We start from the raw sequence: 16,595 nt of genomic DNA on the forward strand, positions 1-16,595 counted from the left end.
TGCAACTGCATTTGCTTGTCTTAAAAACATTATTCGCTTTTCCATATCTCGTAAGTTCACTCATGGGGAAATGTGTGAGAGAATGGGAGAATGAGCCTTCTGTGACTATTCATAATCTAAACTTATCAGGGCAAGAGGAGGGGACCCCCCATTCCATTCATGGAAAATACTGACAGATCACAGCTTTACTTCGTCTTACCCTGAAATCACTTTCAGGGACTTACCACAGATAAAAACTGTTCAAAGCTCTGCTGGACTCTGCACAAACATGCATTAAATTCCTGCTTTCAGTAACTCAGAGAATGACCGTCCTTGGACATGTGCTCTACATAGAGAGAGCTCTTTTGAAATGAGTTTTCAGGGGTGGGCCTGGACTCCACCGTGAAAGGCGTGCTTTAAGAAGTGATCAGAACACTGACACACAGAGAACAACCATATGATGACGACATGAAAAGGACACACCTACATGCCAACAGGAGCCCTAGAGACCCAGATTCCCTACAGTTTGGTCCTAGACTCTCATTCTTCAAGTCTGAGAAAGTATTCTGTGTTGTGTGTACATTAGCAAGGACTTGGTTATAGCAATCACAAGGATACACGAGGAAAAACAAAAGAAGTAAAAATGTGGAAGTTTGTATGGAGGTCCATAGAAATGATTCTTCTTGTTATGAAAGATGGTCCCCAAAGGCTGACTGCAAAATGTCCTATCTATGCCCTTCAAAAGAATGACCCTACTTCATGTGGAAGACGGCAGAGTATGGGCTGTGTGAGGTCTTCTCATGGCTCTTAAACAAGATCACGACCCTCTGAAATGCTATGCCACTGGGAAATTAATTATCTTGAGCTTGTCATACTTGAAATGTCCTTTTTACTGGCAGAATACAAGAGTGAATTTTCAAGAGTTGCTAAGACCCCATCAAATCCCTTACCCTTCCTTGTCTGATCTCTGTCTAGATCATAGTGCTTAGGCATGTTCTGGAAAGCGTGCCCATACCTAGCATCTATAAACAATACCTTAGGAAGCAGAGGTGCAGGTATGTTTGTCAGGATAGCCAGTTATGTGGGCTCAGCAGCCACCCACAACTGGAGACACTGTTTTTCATTGAGTTCTGACAATTAAGAAAGTGAGGAGAATCCACATTTGAGCTATAGAAAGTATACACTGAGGAAATGGTGCAAACAGCTTGTATGCTCAGCTTATTTCTTAGCTCATGAAATAGCGAATAGCACCCATGCTGCCAAGATAAGATGGACACAGTATTTAAGTGAATAGAAAATGCCATCACTTGCAGAAGTTCTCAATATAGAACTGTGACCTTTTATTTACATGTATATAAAGTGATGTAAGCCATGAGCCACTGCTAACCTGACAGAAACTGCTGGTGTTGTCTTCTGGTCTACTCCCTAGCTTTTGATCTTGATCATGGTCTGGTCATGATTTAGACAGTACCAGGATGTAAGCAATTAGGGAAAATCTGTTTGTAAGGACTTTGCTTCTGCAATCCAGAAGTGTAAAAGTATTGTCTTCTATATTCTAATTCAAATGAAATAGAAGAGTGGCCTAAGCTTGCAAGAATCATGTATTAATACTTAATTATGATACAAATAGGAATATATGCCTATACAAGTGTACAGACACACAGATACAGCAGCCTGTGTGGCACTACACTTTTCTTTGCATATGTTGTTGGTTTGTTACTATACTATAACACTAGAGTTTCATGTCCAATATAACCATCCTCAGAAATTGATTCCCAGGAGTCAGTCTGCATAAGTGATTTACACAAGAAACACACAGAAACACACAAGATCAATTAAAGCAGTCCTTATCAATGAATACATTGTGGATTATCTGACAAATCCATAAAACCCTGAGAAAACTCTCTGATCTTGGCCACACATAACTGGGTTTGGCTCTACACTGCTTGGGCATGATGAATCTCCTATACAAAGAAAACACAGGCCTTAGATCCATTTCATCTGATGATCCAGCCACCCACCCTGCACCATTAAGGTGCTCATTTAGAGCTGTATAAAACCAGATCACTGGTATTGAAAGTAGCACCACTGGACACCAAATTCATTTGGTTTTACTATGTAAAGCAGCTCTATAAAGACACAGGCAACATTTACCACTACTATATCCTTATGAGCTATTCATTTCATGTATTTCAAGTAAAATAGATATTTAGAGCACTAAAATTCTTCAAGAACACTTAATTGTCCTATGGTACCCTGAAAAATCTGTGTAACACACAAACGCACACACACACACACACACACACACATATGCACATGCACACACATGCACTTAACATACAGAGAATCTAATCCATGAACAACACAATAGTGTAGTTGGAAGACCACCTGATATTTGAGAAAACACAAGCCTTATCATGACTCATTGGTGCTATCGTTGTGGGAAGATGTCTGTTGTTGTAGGAACAAGTTTGACTCCTCTTGGTACTGACACACTACGATGGCATTTTCATTAATGATCCTCAGGATGCTGAGACACACACAGAAAAGGCTTACCATCAAACACTTCCAGGGCGTCAAATTGCTTTTCACTTTGAAATGTGTCCACAAAGAGCGTAATGTTAAAGTTTGGCTCCACTTTAATGCTCCAAGCACATGTCTGGGAGTTAAAATAGTTGCCTGGGTACCCCGGACTGAGAATCACCCCGGAAGACTCTGTTCGCACTTCATTTGCTGGGCATTGTGCTAAAGAGAAAAGAGATAGATAGAGATCTGCGTTAACACAATGAATCCAATGTTGATGGGATGGAAGGCAGTCTATTGAGCTCTAACTACATTTAATACAGGACACAGACACCTCCAAGAGCCATAGAGCCATAACGAGCAGTATGTGCCTTCTACTGGGTTTACACAACACTGGCCACTGAATCTCTGGAACAACCTCAGGAGACTTCATGAATTTCGTCACAGCATCCTAAGCCACCCCAGTACAAAAAGAAAGACAGGAGGCCAATTTTTAATACAATAAAACAAAATGTAGCTCTTTGTATAAGAAAAAAAATATTTTTATTCCAACCCTTGCTATACTTGGATAAATAAAATCTAAATATTTGATGTGACCATGTGACTAATTCAGTATGAAACGAATCAGAGAAACCTTGTTTAAGACTCCCACACACACCTGCACTGTTTGCTACAGTTTTCAGCAGGATTCATGATTTCTAAAGTAAAAATTCTTTTATTGAAACATCAAGATATTTCAAGTTGTGATTTTTTTCCTCCTTATCCTTCAATTTTGATCTAGGGACACTGATCAGCCATAGCATATAAAAAGAAAGTGGCACACCAGCATTATTTACAGTTTTAGCACATCTGTAACCAATTCCCCCATCGTTTTTGTCAAAGATGTGCATCTCATTTGGTGAGTTTTCCCAATTTAATGAGTTGATAGTATGCTATTTACAAATACATTTCAAAATAAGATACTTCTCAAACAGGTGGGAAAAGCTTGTAAGATGTGTCATTCCTAAATATTGTCTTGAAGATTGCCCATTCATTTGTATAGTATAGGTGAAATATACTTTAAACCTCAGTAGACTTTTAGACAAAAATGTAAGAAATTAAATGTATTACAGAACCATTTAAAATATGTTTTAGATCAAGGTCCTAAAATTAAACTACTTAATATCTCTGAAAATAATTCTAGACTGAAGTCATAGACAGCCGTCAGTCAAAAGTCCTATTCCCGGGCAGTGATGGTGATGACATTGCTAGCCACCAAATGGGCCTGGCACCTTCCAGGTACAGTGGTTTCAATGAGAAATATTGTTGTAGGTTCAGAAACTAAACCCTTGGTCCACAGTGATGATGCTATTTGCAGAGCCTTAGCAGGTACAACTCGTTGGAGGAACTATGCAACTGATGCAACTGGGGGTGGGCTTTGAGAGTACATTGCCTCACCCCACTTCTCATTTCTTTTGTTGCTTTGTGTCTGCTGTAAAAGATGTGATCTCTCCATTTCTTGTTCCTGATGTTCTGCCTCTCTGCCATGATAGACTTTTATCTCCCTGGAGTCATTAGTCAAAATACACTTTATTCCATTAGTTGATTTTTATCGTTTTTTCCCCCTTTTCTTCACAATGAGAGAAAAGAGGCAAATAAAATGGAGGAACCCTTGCATCGACATGCCATCTGAGAAAATTGAAAGAATCAGCTTGGTCGGTGAGCTCTCTGCTTTATTCTTCTGAGCAACTTAGAGAAAACTCTGTTTAGTGTAATGTGGAACCCAGAATGCTCGACAGAGCTATGTCTTCTTGCTAAACCTCTGCACACATACTCTATGACTTTGAGACAAGCATGCTCAGTTATCTGCCTTCCATCTTTCTTCTTAAACTGTGACCTCAAAGTGAGCATGCTCCATAATGTGCAACTGTACTAAGTATGCAGAGGAAGGCACCCTTGCCTCGTATGCTTGCCTATGGGACAATAAATAGGTTCCTGCAATAAAACTCAACCGTGATTTCTTTTCTTTTCTGGAGAAAGTTTGGCTTTGGAAATAGTCCCACTGTCTTCCTCCCTTATTGTAGGCAACAGACTGCTCCACAGCTTTAGCTTCTGTTGTACATTTTGTCATTTGCTCACTAAAATGGAAACCCATTCATTCAGCAGCGACATCACATTGCAAGATTTACTTTACCAACTTCAAGTTGGACATGCTGCCATTTTTAAAAAAGAACACATCACATAAGTTGGATCTCATGCCTGTGTATACCTGCGTGGGCTTGAGAATAGAGTTCCAGGGATCCCACAGACTTGCTTCCATGTGTCAATGAGAGCCAACATTTATACCGTCTCTGCTATAAATAGCAGGTTGAAACAGCTACCCCTCAGAGTGAGGCGAGATGTGGCAGATGTAAATGGATTTCTTAAATAGAAGGTGCCATATGGGCAGAGGTATTATAGAAACTGAAAATGTCCTGGCTACGTACTCTCCTGTTCTCAATAGACAGGTGCTCCCAAGAAGGCTCTGCTCTCTGTTTCACTGGGGAAACGTTCAGCCAGCCTTCCACCTTGTATAGCTTACCACTGCAGCTAGAGTTTTAAATGACACTGAACTTCAGACCATCTGGAACTAGGAAACTTTGCAATGAGTTTCTGAATGCCACCTGGAAAGCCATCGTCACCTCCAGGGCTAGGGCACAGAGCAGCTATCCAAATCAGAAGCAGCCTCGAGTAGAGTCATTTCTTCTATTCTTAAAATGGTCTTCTTTGCTTCGTAGGGAAGGTGAAATGAAAGTATGAGCAGAGCCATGTTTATCAGGTTTCTTTAACACCTAAAACTATTATTTTCAGGCACAAATATTATTTTAAAACTGTATTTAAACATGTTTCCCAGTGAGCTCAAATGTTTTTGTTTCTTCCTATGTGCCCTGCTGTTTCCTGGGAACTTTCTCCTTCTTCCTGGAGGCTGCTATAAACTGTTGCCAGGGGCAACCCAGATAGCAGGAAGGTTTCAACTCTTTCCTGAAGCTCAACTTCTCAGTTCTCCAGCAATGATGATACCTTCAAAGCCATGTGCACCTCAAGAGACATTTGAGGGGACTTCTGCTTTAGAGAAGGATCATTAGAGATACCTTGTAAAGGGGTTTGCTGGCAACCGGACCTAGCTCCTTTTGGCAGACACATGGCACATTCAGTTTTTTTTTTAAAGAAAAGTTAGTTGTGAGGCTGAAAACCATGCAGTACATTGCTTAACATATCTTGCAGGTTATCAGCCAAAATAAATTAGGCTTAGAAACTTGAGCTAGGCTTCCTAGTCATTAAAATTAACTCCTTAGTTGGACATGGAGGTGCACATCTTTAATGCCAGCACTCTAGAGACAGAGGAAGACAGAGCCAGCGTGATGTACATAGGAGATCCAGGAGAGCCAGGGTGACATAAAGAGAACCTTAGAAAAACAACAAATAAAAAATAATACCTTCTGCCTGTTGTGGGAATTTAAAATATGAATTTATCCACCCTGCAAACTCGCTTTCCAGCCAGGCCACGGTCTTGTGCCGATACCATTTTGCCTTGATACTAAGTTCCAGTGGGTTTTTGTTATTTTTCTCTCAGCAAGCTACATCTTGCTCGCATGCAACTCTTTTATCTTTTATTGCATGGAATCATTTATCTAAATAGCAACTAAGACCCGGTAAGTAAAGCATGACTCTTAAGGCCTCAATATCCAATCAGATTTATATAATAATAAAATCACAATTTACAAGATGCCAATATAATAATTTCAGAACCAAATAATAAAGACAATATTCTAACCCAATTCATCTATTTTGTAAAAATCTTTGTTTGTTTGTATATCCTCGTGGGGTCTGACTAGTCCTCAGTGTCTGTCTCCATCATGACGACCCTCCTCCTGCTCCTCTGACCTTTTGTTCCTCCAACTCTAGCTCCACCTCTCTATCCCTGTCCAATCACAGGCCTGTCACTGCCCTAATGTGATTGGACAGAGAAAATGCTACAGCACCTGCCAGGCATGGGCGTTCACATTTCTAATCCCAGCATTCTGTAAGCCGAGGCAGGAAGATCTTAGTGGACTTCCTGCCTCAGGAAGCTAGCCTGGTCTAAATAGTGAATTTCAGGCAACCAGGATTATACTGCAAGACACTGTTATAATAATATTAATCCATAAAAATACCTATAGCATGAGATAACTGTGAAAACTAGGAAGAGCCTAAGAAAATGGGAAGCTCTGACACTTGAAGCCTTTAGTGGGCTGGGGGTGGGCATATGGGAAGAACACTGGAATTATTCCCCTCCTTTGTGCCCTCCTGCCCCCTCCCCAGGAAGGTCATCACCAAACAGACTTGGATTTCCTTAAGGAAACACTGACCAGTTATGTTTCTCTTTGTTTTGTTTTGCCTTTGACACAGATTTCTTTACTAGACAAGGCTAGCCCACACCCACATAGATCTGCCAGCCTCTGCCTCCTGAGTGCTAGGATTAAAGGTTTACCTACCCAGATAGATGTTTTTAAATTTTAAAAATGTTTTCACTTGTGTGTGTTAGAGAGAGAGAGAGAGAGAGAGAGAGAGAGAGAGAGAGAGAGAGAGAGAGAGAGAGAGGAAGGGAAAGAAGGAGAGTGAAGGACGTGCCACAGCGTTCATGTGGGGGTGAGAGGACAAAGACTGAGACTGGGTTCTTTCACCATGAGAACTCTGGGGGAACAAACTCAGGTGTTCAGGCTTGGTGACAAACACCCTCACACACTGAGCTATCTTGCTGACCCAAGTCTAGTTACAATGAGTGTTCTGAGGACTATTATGAGTTCCTTCTTAGTGGTCTGTATGATGAAGTCACTTGTTATTCAAGACCTCTTAAAATCCAGGTTCTGACAGAGCCAGCTCTCTTGGCACCTCTTCTGTAAAGTACCCAAAGGGCACTGCGCTCCTCTTTCTTGGGCGCCGTGCACCTTTTTCTGCATCTGGAGCTTTATTTGTTTTTCTCTGTTTTCTTTTACTGAACATGAAAAGCATTTTGCTGTCATCTCTCGCTCAGTTTTCTCTGAGTTACGGTAGCACTTAGCACAGTAGCGAGTCGTCAGTACACGCCGCGACCCTCCAGAGCACGGTTTACAATACTCCCCATTACCCTCCCCCAAACCCTGTTAGCTTTCAGAGAGCTGGTAAGAGTGTGTATGAATACCCAAGGAAGGAAGATTCAGTGTGAACATGATTTCCATCAAGAAGGTACTGAGGGACTGACCCCTACTTGAGCCCCAGAAAATAATTAGAAAATAGAGAAAGATTATAATTAAGTGCTTAAATGATTAGGGTCGGCCATAGACAGGCATCTGAGTTCTTTCATAATAATGAGTTGCTCAGACATACACAACTAAGATTTTTCCTTGGCTCACCTCCCCTTAAAGAATTTGCTTCAGAAGGAAAAAGAGCCCAGGGTTTTTGGGAACAGTAGTTACAGAGGTGGGAAGTCACGGGCTTCCAACCTCAGACAAAGTCAAAGTTGAGTCTGTGGAAAGCTGCATGCACAGGTACATGTTGTGGACAAGGAACCGAGACAGTGGGCCAGCAGTTATATGGGCTTACTCTGTTTTCTGGATGGACATGAGTTAAAGTTCATTTCAATAGAAACAGGGCAAATCTGGACAGAACAATGTAATGAAGGGATGCTCTTCATTCTATTTTTGAGGCTTGTTTTAAGCTTTCCATCCTGACCAACTTTGTTTGAGATTAAAATATACCTTTAAAATGTGAAGATCTGCTTGGGTGTATAAAGTGGCAACATTTAACTGTATGAATTCTCTCATCTTGAGAAGAGAATCCAGAGATTATCACCACTTTGCCAAAACAGACAGTCAATTTACCTAAGAAGATTCCTCAAGTCTCCTAACTGCACAGCTTGGCCTATGGGCCATAGAAGATGATGGTGAGCCATCCACTAGAAGATGGTGGTGAGCCATCCACTAGAAGATGATGGTGAGCCATCCACTAGAAGATGATGGTGAGTCATCCACTAGAAGATGATGGTGAGCCATCCACTAGTGGTCCATCCACTAGTCCTGCAAGCTCGTTCTGCCTGAGACCCACAAGGGTGCCCATGTTCCACTCCAGTGCAGTAGCTTTCCAATGCAATGAGCTTCCTATGCTTAGTGACTCAGAAGTTAAAGTTTCTGAGTGATGCAGGGCACTGTGAATAGCGGTCATTCATTTCTCACTGCAGCTCACTTTCTAGAATGGTGCAGATGGCGTATTGCTCACAGGTGACTTCGTGCTGCCCATCAGAACCATGATTGTTTAAAGTAAGTTGAAAACACTGGCAGTGAACAAGATGGAGAATCTGACCTCCTTTTCCCAAACATGACTGTTTTTCCTTCACACTGTGCTTGAAAATGACTCCTACTAAATCACATTTCTTGAGTGATCTAGTGGTATTCTAGTCCCTGGACCAACAGGTACAGCCTAGAACCCTGTTCTTTAAAATTTGTCTAAGTTCTTGTATATGGTCAGTTTATGTTAGAAGCACATACAAAACCAAAAGTGGCTATATTCATTGTTTATACATTTTTATACACAAAGTGGTAAACACTTACTTAAGTATTGACAAAAAAAAAAAAAAAAAAAAAAAAAAAAGTCCAGGATGCTCAGTTTGCTTGAGATGGACTCCAAAACATGAGGCAGATTGGAGAGATGTGGAAAGGGGCTGTTATTTCAGTGACGAATATCAGCTATTCTTTAATATCTCAGTGTTGCCGCAGGTGAACATTCCCATGTGATTTAGGCTTATTTTATTTTGGTGGGGGGGGGGCTAAAGGTAGAACAGTTTTCTGATACCTCCTTTGGCAGCTTGTCAGCATCATGGGACTAACTCAGCATAGACCTGAGTCAAATTCAAACTCATGCCTACAGACTATCAGAGGAACCAAATCACCAGGACCCAACATACCTTCACAGGTGGGCGGGGAGCCTTGGAACAGTAGCTGTGAGCTGAGCTTGCACGTCAGGGTGTCGCTTCCCAACAGTGTGTACCCTGGATGGCACTGGTACTTTACGAAGTCCCCTGAAAGAATCAACCCGACACCCTGAGATCTAAGTTCTCAGGACATTTGACTGTGACTACTCAATAAATCATGCCAATGAGCAAAGCATTTCAGAGGGTCTGAATTCACTTTATGTGTAGCTCTAAAAAGCTGTTTTCAGTTCTTCGTCTATAGAACCTAAAAGAAGACCATGGGTAGCTATTCCTTGAGCAATTTAAGCCTTTGTCTCACTTCTTGCTAAATAAATGGAAGTTCCACAGATGTCTGGGATCTAAGCAAGGCTATAGAATGGAAAGAAGGAATGGCTTCAGCAAACCAAACATGGCTTGCCCATTATCCTTGCCAGGGAAACATCTTGTTCTAATTAGCTTAGCCACCTTGAGTAAATCAGGGACTGGACCATGTGATTGGACTAGCATTCTGCAACATAGTGTGACCATAGGAGTATGATTTTGTGATAGAGACTGAGGAATGATGGGGTTCTCATAGTAACACTGCCAGCATATGCTGTGGCTGTTTCCCTAATGAGGACCAGATGACGAATAAAATGAGATCATGGTTAATAACAAAGCAGTGGTAACATTTCTAAATATTATCACTAAGTACATTCTACAATGACCTTTAATTTGAAGGTCATTATTTACAGCCAAATACATTCTAAGTCAGACTCTGAAAATTTAAAAATAGTAATAATGCCATAGAGCAAAAATCTGAAAATGTCAAGAGCAAAGCATAAACTAAGAAAAGAAGTAGTTTGCTCCATGGTCTCTATGCAAGGCCCTACAATGTTTTGGGACAGCTTCTACTTATAGTTACAGTTTACCTAAAATCTCCATCAGTAAGAGCTACAAGAAGCCAGAGCCCATAATGTGGAGTGAAGGAAAACAGAGATACATTACCTATTTCAAAGTCCTCATCTTCTGTAAGCAGGTCAGCCTGTGGCACTGCTGGGGGAGGTGGGCATCTCTTCAGCTGAAATGCTGTAGAGGTTTATGAAAAATGATAACAGCTGTGGTTACCTTTTCTGAATGATCAAATTACAAGGTGATGTGTATGTGTAAATCTCTCTCTCCAATGAATCACTTTGGCTATTAAATGCCTGACAATATCTGGAGCCCAAGGGATGAAGGCATGTAGTTATTATGACACCTACCTTCCCTCCTTTGGAAGAAACCACTGAAATCCTCCCACCACAGCTTGGCGAGCTTAGATAAGTTCACTTCTGTTTTGTCTTAAGGAACATATTGAGGTCACAGGAGACAATGAGCTGGAGACCTTGCCCTTCTGCTATCAAGGACACCACAAGGTCATTAAATGATGGTTATTATGGTATTTTTTTTAGAGCCAGGCACATACAAGCCTGCACATAAGTCACATGCATCATGATGGTGTCTGCAACAGGGTCTCTCTTACATCTATGTAGGAATGAACCCCAGGTATCTACCAACATGACCTGATGAAATGAACTGACAGCAGAGATACTGCCTAACACAAAAGGAGTTTCCAGGACACTATTGCATATATGTGGGATAATCCAACAGCTAGAGATTATATATATAGGGTAGGGAGCTTTCCTGGGACTCTATGACACAGCCACTGAAATGGAAACAAACTGACCATGAAAATTGAGGACAAAGAAGCCTCCATTGGAGAAATCGCTGTGGAATTTGAGCAGGACCTGGTTGGTGGAGCTGTATGCTGTCTCAAGGGCAGTGTTTCCACTGAAGACCCCAAGCTGAGGCGAGTTCTGGTCAGGACCATCCCTGGGAAGGAGATGGGGCCATCAGAGGAGAAAGTTTAATGTTATAGCTGAGACTGTGCAACCAGTTCCCCAGTAGGGCCAAGAGTACAGAAAGAGCACAGGGCTGACCTAGAAAGACCAGTGCACACTGGCCTCCTCAGTGACATTTCCATATGATCAGGAACCCAACAACTACATTTTAAAGTACACATGGTACCCACTTCCTTATGACTGATATGACTTATAGCATGATTTACAGTTGAATTAAAATACTATAATTAAAATACGATATATTCCTGGCACTGACTTTAGTAACCGGATGCTTGGTATTTAGGATGTTCACTACCCTGCAGCACCTCTCTGCTTTCTGACTGTGAGCAGTAGATATAACATGAATTGCTATGATTGGATTCTATGCAACAGAATCTACATGGATCTATTGTGGGACTGCTGCTTTGCTGCTTCGCTTTGTAATAGGAACCCTTCGTGTCTCATCTCCACAAGCCACTAGCTCAGCTTCTCAGAACCACCCTCTAAGACCTTATTTCAGCCTGGGGAGGCAGCTTCCCCTGGGCCCTGCAGGAGCATCATCCACAATGAATCCCCTGTATATGGCTTCTCCTGTATTTTAGATAAAATATCTATTCCTCTGGCTCAGGCTACTCTCCCTTGCTCCTTGAGCTATAATAAGAGTACAGGCACATGATGTACCCTCCATGCACACATATATGATACACAGGCAGACACATATAGACACTCAATAGACAGATGCACACATTCAAAAACAGACACAATATAGATATAAACAGAAAACATTCCTACATTCACATACAGATACATGCAATACACACATATGACAATCATACATTCATTTACAAACACAAGCAGAGATGTATAGACACATGCACACAATAAGTATTCATTTATAAACAGACACACAAGCATGGAATATAACACAGATGTGTAAAAACACAAATACAATCATAGATAAGCTACACATGCAAAGACATATACCTACAAATATGTACACTTCATGTATCATACATCACAAATGTACACATACAATTCACCTCTAAATTCAACAATGCTACCCTTCTAGTCCCCCAAGTGCTTATCCTGGCTCCCCCATCGCAGTAGAAGGGAGATTACTCATGCCATCTTCCCCTTTAAGTCACACCTGCGATCTCTATGTGGAACAGGTCATTTCTACAGGTTCCACCCAGTAAGTTCATATTCATCTCATCATGGCCCACATTCCTCTGCAAGACTCATGGGAAACCAGGTCTGTGCAACCCAGGGTGCGGGAATGCCCTGCGGGAATACTTCCTTAGTGTTCTTTCATTCATTAAAGGGAAAGAATATGTCTATGTATGTGTACATATATGTATATATTGCTCTTATATACACACCTGCCCATACCCACACCCTCCCCGCCACATGTATACACATCCCTTCAAACTGTGGAATAAGCCAGATGTAATGACACCCAACCACAATTCCAGCACTCAGGAGACTGAGGCAAGAAGGTAACAAGTTTAAGACTAACCTAGATTACAGAGGAATACCTTACATTTTTTGTTAATTATCAATAATTTAAGCAAAGCAAAATGTGAAATAAAGTAATCACAACTTTCCCCAATACATTCAAACAGTCTAGTTATTTCTAATAGCAAACTAGACAGACATATGCCTTGAAACTTCTTCTGTATTGTTTGATTTTGTTGATGAATTAGTTTTTCAAGATCTGCCCAGACAGATCATTGATAAACATGTAACCTTCCAAATCGGAAACAAGTGCTAAGCTAGAACATCCCACCAGCAGCAGTGGCTGCCATTCCCTGGGAGAACGGCATCATACCACACAGCAATGTAGTCATTTACAGCCTCGGTCTGCAGCAAGGTGAAGTTGATGTACACGCCATGGCCTGGAGGGACAGTGAGCAGCCACAGACAGTCCTTCAGAACTGGGTACTCATCTGGAAACCCAGGGGAATAAATGGTACCATTCTGTGATGTCACATTATACCCACAGGGAGCTGAAAAGGGAGACATTGAAAACAGGCTAAGATGGTTGATTTTCAGAAGGAGGTAATGATTCCAGTGTCTAAAGTAAAAATTTCCCCCTTGCAGGAAAATAACTGTGAAATATTTCTGTTACTTCTTTGTTAAACTTATTCCCCTAAAATCTGGAAACTTCAGGACAATTATACTTATAAGTTATCCCAGTCTCCCTTAATATATTCTTCAAGTCTTCAAAATCCCGCTGGATAGTCATTCCCTGACGATTAAAGAAATCCTGTCAGTCATTGCCTGTGGCTGAGCTGATAATCCATTGGGCTGCCCAGTGCAATGGCTTATGTGGAAATCAGACATAAATAGGGAACTAAGTGGTTTTGTTTTCTGCTACTTTGCTAAAGCCCATTTAAGCCTGTGAAAGACTGGCAGTTAAGCCTATGCGCCTCAAAACAAAGACATTATCAATTCTTTGCAGATCTGTACCTGAGGAAGCAAGATAAACTTTCTTACGCATCCTTCACAAAAAATGTGACCAAATGTACCAGTGTTTGGTTATGTGCAACTTTGACTGTATTAAAATTGACATTTATTGTCACCTTGGTAATTATTTTACTTCTGGAAAAGTGTGATCCCCATATACCACTTCTGCCTGTAATGTATGTGCTTGCTTTCTACTACCCTGATAAAGATCATGACTAAAAGCAACTTGGGGAGGAAAGGGTTTATTTCAGCTTGCAGCTTATAGCCCATCATGAAGGAAAACCAGGGCAGTAACACAAGGCAGAAACCCAGAGGCAGAAACTGAAGCAGAGAGTATGAAAGAATGCTGCACACTGTACAATTCCTCAAGACTTGCTCTGAATGTTTGTTTGCTGTTTTGTTTTGTTTTGTTTTGTTTGACATAGAATTCAGGATACTTGCTAAAGACTAGCACTACCCACAGTAGACTAGGCCCTGGCATATCAATCATTAATCAAAACAACACCTCTATAGACTTTCTTACAAGCCAATCTGAGGGGGCATTTTCTCAGTTAGGATTCCTTCTTCCAAGATATGTCTAGGTTTGTTTTAAGTTGACCAAAAACAAGCACCATCCTTCATTCAAGTAAGTCCAGGTAGTGACAGGCACAAGCTAATTTTGAAGTCACTCCAAAGCCAGGAATGTTGGTCACCATCAAGAATCTTCCACAGCTGTCAATTTTTTTGTCACAAAAATCTTAGAATATAGATGTTGTGAAGATATAACACACACAACACAAGAGAGAGCAAGAACAAGAGAGCAAGAGAGAGAGACAGAGAGAGAGAAAAGAAGAAGAAGAAGAAGAAGAAGAAGAAGAAGAAGAAGAAGAAGAAGAGGAAGAGGAAGAGGAAGAGGAAGAGGAAGAGGAAGAGGAAGAAGAGGAAGAAGAAGAAGAAGAAGAAGAAGAAGAAGAAGAAGAAGAAGAAGAAGAAGGAGGAGGATGAGGAGGAGGAGGAGGAGGAGGAGGAGGAAGAGGAGGAGGAGGAGGAGGAGAAGGAGAAGGAGAAGGAGAAGGAGAAAAAAGAGAGAGAAAGGGGTGGTAGACTCAAAGTTCTGAGATACTTTGTGCCTGAGACATTACAGTCACATGCTGGTTTTAATAAAAGATGAGAGACTGAAATGACTCAATTCAAGATCACCTGGGAAGAGAAAGGGTTAAGTAGAGCTTTCTGGAGATTTAACAGTAGAATGATTTTGTAGGTTTTTGGAAGTCAGACAAGCCTGGATTTGAAAGGTAGTAGAGCAAACATCCCTCCTATCCTCACTTCTGACCATCAATGGGTGAGGGGTGGAGCCAGTTGACATCTGGGATCTGTAAATTGCCTCACCACACACTATTCTCACCATCCATTTGCTGTCCTTGAGAATGGAGCTCCCTCCCCCTCCAGACTTCTGTGCTGAGCTCTTTCCTACATGGACAGTCTGTTTTCCTCCTATCTAGCTACCCGAATGGACTTTGGCTTTCAATTCAACCTACTGTTACCACCTCCTTAGAGTCTTCCCAGGGATTCTTGTTGGCTTATCTATGGGGTGGTTTCAGGATCTTCTTCATCATTCGGTTGGATATTGGAAAGCAGAGACTACACCCCTCCTAGGGCCTGACAGTCTCCTTCTACTAGTCTTTGTTGGGGGATCTGTTCTAAATGGACAGCAAGGAGCTGACAGCCCATAGATGGTACAGCACTCTTCATACTGTAGGGACTGGCTGCGCCAGCATCCTTACATGTTAATGGGTGTTACTTCACACTGACATAAGGCTCAGTTTCCCTTGTGACCTCTTGCTTTTCAAGTTGATCTTATCATTATATTGTAACTACTCAACATGTGGGGTCATTTTTGAAAGGATACACAGGTGGTGTACAGATATATGTGAGCAGAACATCCATACACATAAAAAAATGGTAAACAAATTTTAAGATACCAGAAAATTTGAACTATATAACTACAAATGTACCTCTAGGATCAAGTTACATTTAATTTAGTAAATTGTAATTTTAAAGTATATATTGACAATTATGAATGTTTTTGAACTGATTCCTATGCAATTATGTTAGTGGCAATAAAATGATCATACTTTGAGTTAAGGATGGTGTGTATGTCTGCACTCTAGCATTGAGAAGGCAGAAGCAGGAGAACACATGGAGATTGAGGGCAGCCTGGATTAAAGGAGAAGAGAGAGAAAGGAAATAAGGAAGAAAGGAGGAAAGAAAGGAAAGAAGGAAGGAAGGAAGAGGTGGGGAGACAAGGAGGAAGAGAAGGAGGAAGGAAAGGAGGGAAGAAAATGCGAAACTTCTCAGCAGGGAGACACATGTGTAATTCAACAACCTGAGTTCATTCCCCAAAACCCAGGTAAACGTGAACAGAGAGAATCAAGTCCACAGCTGTCTTCATCTGAGTGTTAGGGCGCATATTGCAAGGGCCAAAATACTGGACAGTAATGCCTTCAGTTTCTTATTAAGACATGTTCTTTATGTATTTGCTTTAGTTGGTATTTAGATTACAGTTTTTACTTATGTAAACTAAAAACATACTAACTTTAGTTGCAGATTCTTATACAACTTAGCCTCTAAATATTTTCAGCATGTTAATATGAATTGGTTTAGTACACTTGTGAGAGTGGTTGCATTCAAGTCTAGCATTATTCAATATGACTGGACTGAACTGGACAGCTTCTAATATAGATACCTAGATGTCTCTCCAAGAACCTATATGTTTTTTTCTTAAGGGTTTAGAGCCTCACTGGATTGGACCTCTGACGAAAGTGTTCAAATTCTTCAAAGCCTTG

The 16,595-nt window shown here is 41.1% G+C and overlaps 1 protein-coding gene across 6 annotated transcripts in view; it reads right to left on the reverse strand.

Moving 5' to 3' along the window:
* The window catches only part of Csmd1 (CUB and Sushi multiple domains 1), a 1,620,113-nt gene that overhangs the window by 91,241 nt on the left and 1,512,277 nt on the right, over positions 1 to 16,595 (reverse strand). For all 6 annotated transcript variants that reach the window (XM_031339198.1, XM_031339200.1, XM_031339199.1 and 3 more), the window contains 5 exons: positions 13,133 to 13,310; positions 11,151 to 11,296; positions 10,433 to 10,513; positions 9,440 to 9,553; positions 2,536 to 2,724 (listed from right to left, as the gene is read on the reverse strand). In XM_031339198.1, coding sequence (XP_031195058.1) covers positions 2,536 to 2,724; positions 9,440 to 9,553; positions 10,433 to 10,513; positions 11,151 to 11,296; positions 13,133 to 13,310 — 708 coding nt within the window. The remainder of the gene's footprint in view (positions 1 to 2,535; positions 2,725 to 9,439; positions 9,554 to 10,432; positions 10,514 to 11,150; positions 11,297 to 13,132; positions 13,311 to 16,595) is intronic.

The sequence above is a fragment of the Mastomys coucha genome, unplaced genomic scaffold, assembly GCF_008632895.1.
Source record: "Mastomys coucha isolate ucsf_1 unplaced genomic scaffold, UCSF_Mcou_1 pScaffold22, whole genome shotgun sequence".
In the NCBI taxonomy this organism is placed as follows: Eukaryota; Metazoa; Chordata; class Mammalia; order Rodentia; family Muridae; genus Mastomys; species Mastomys coucha.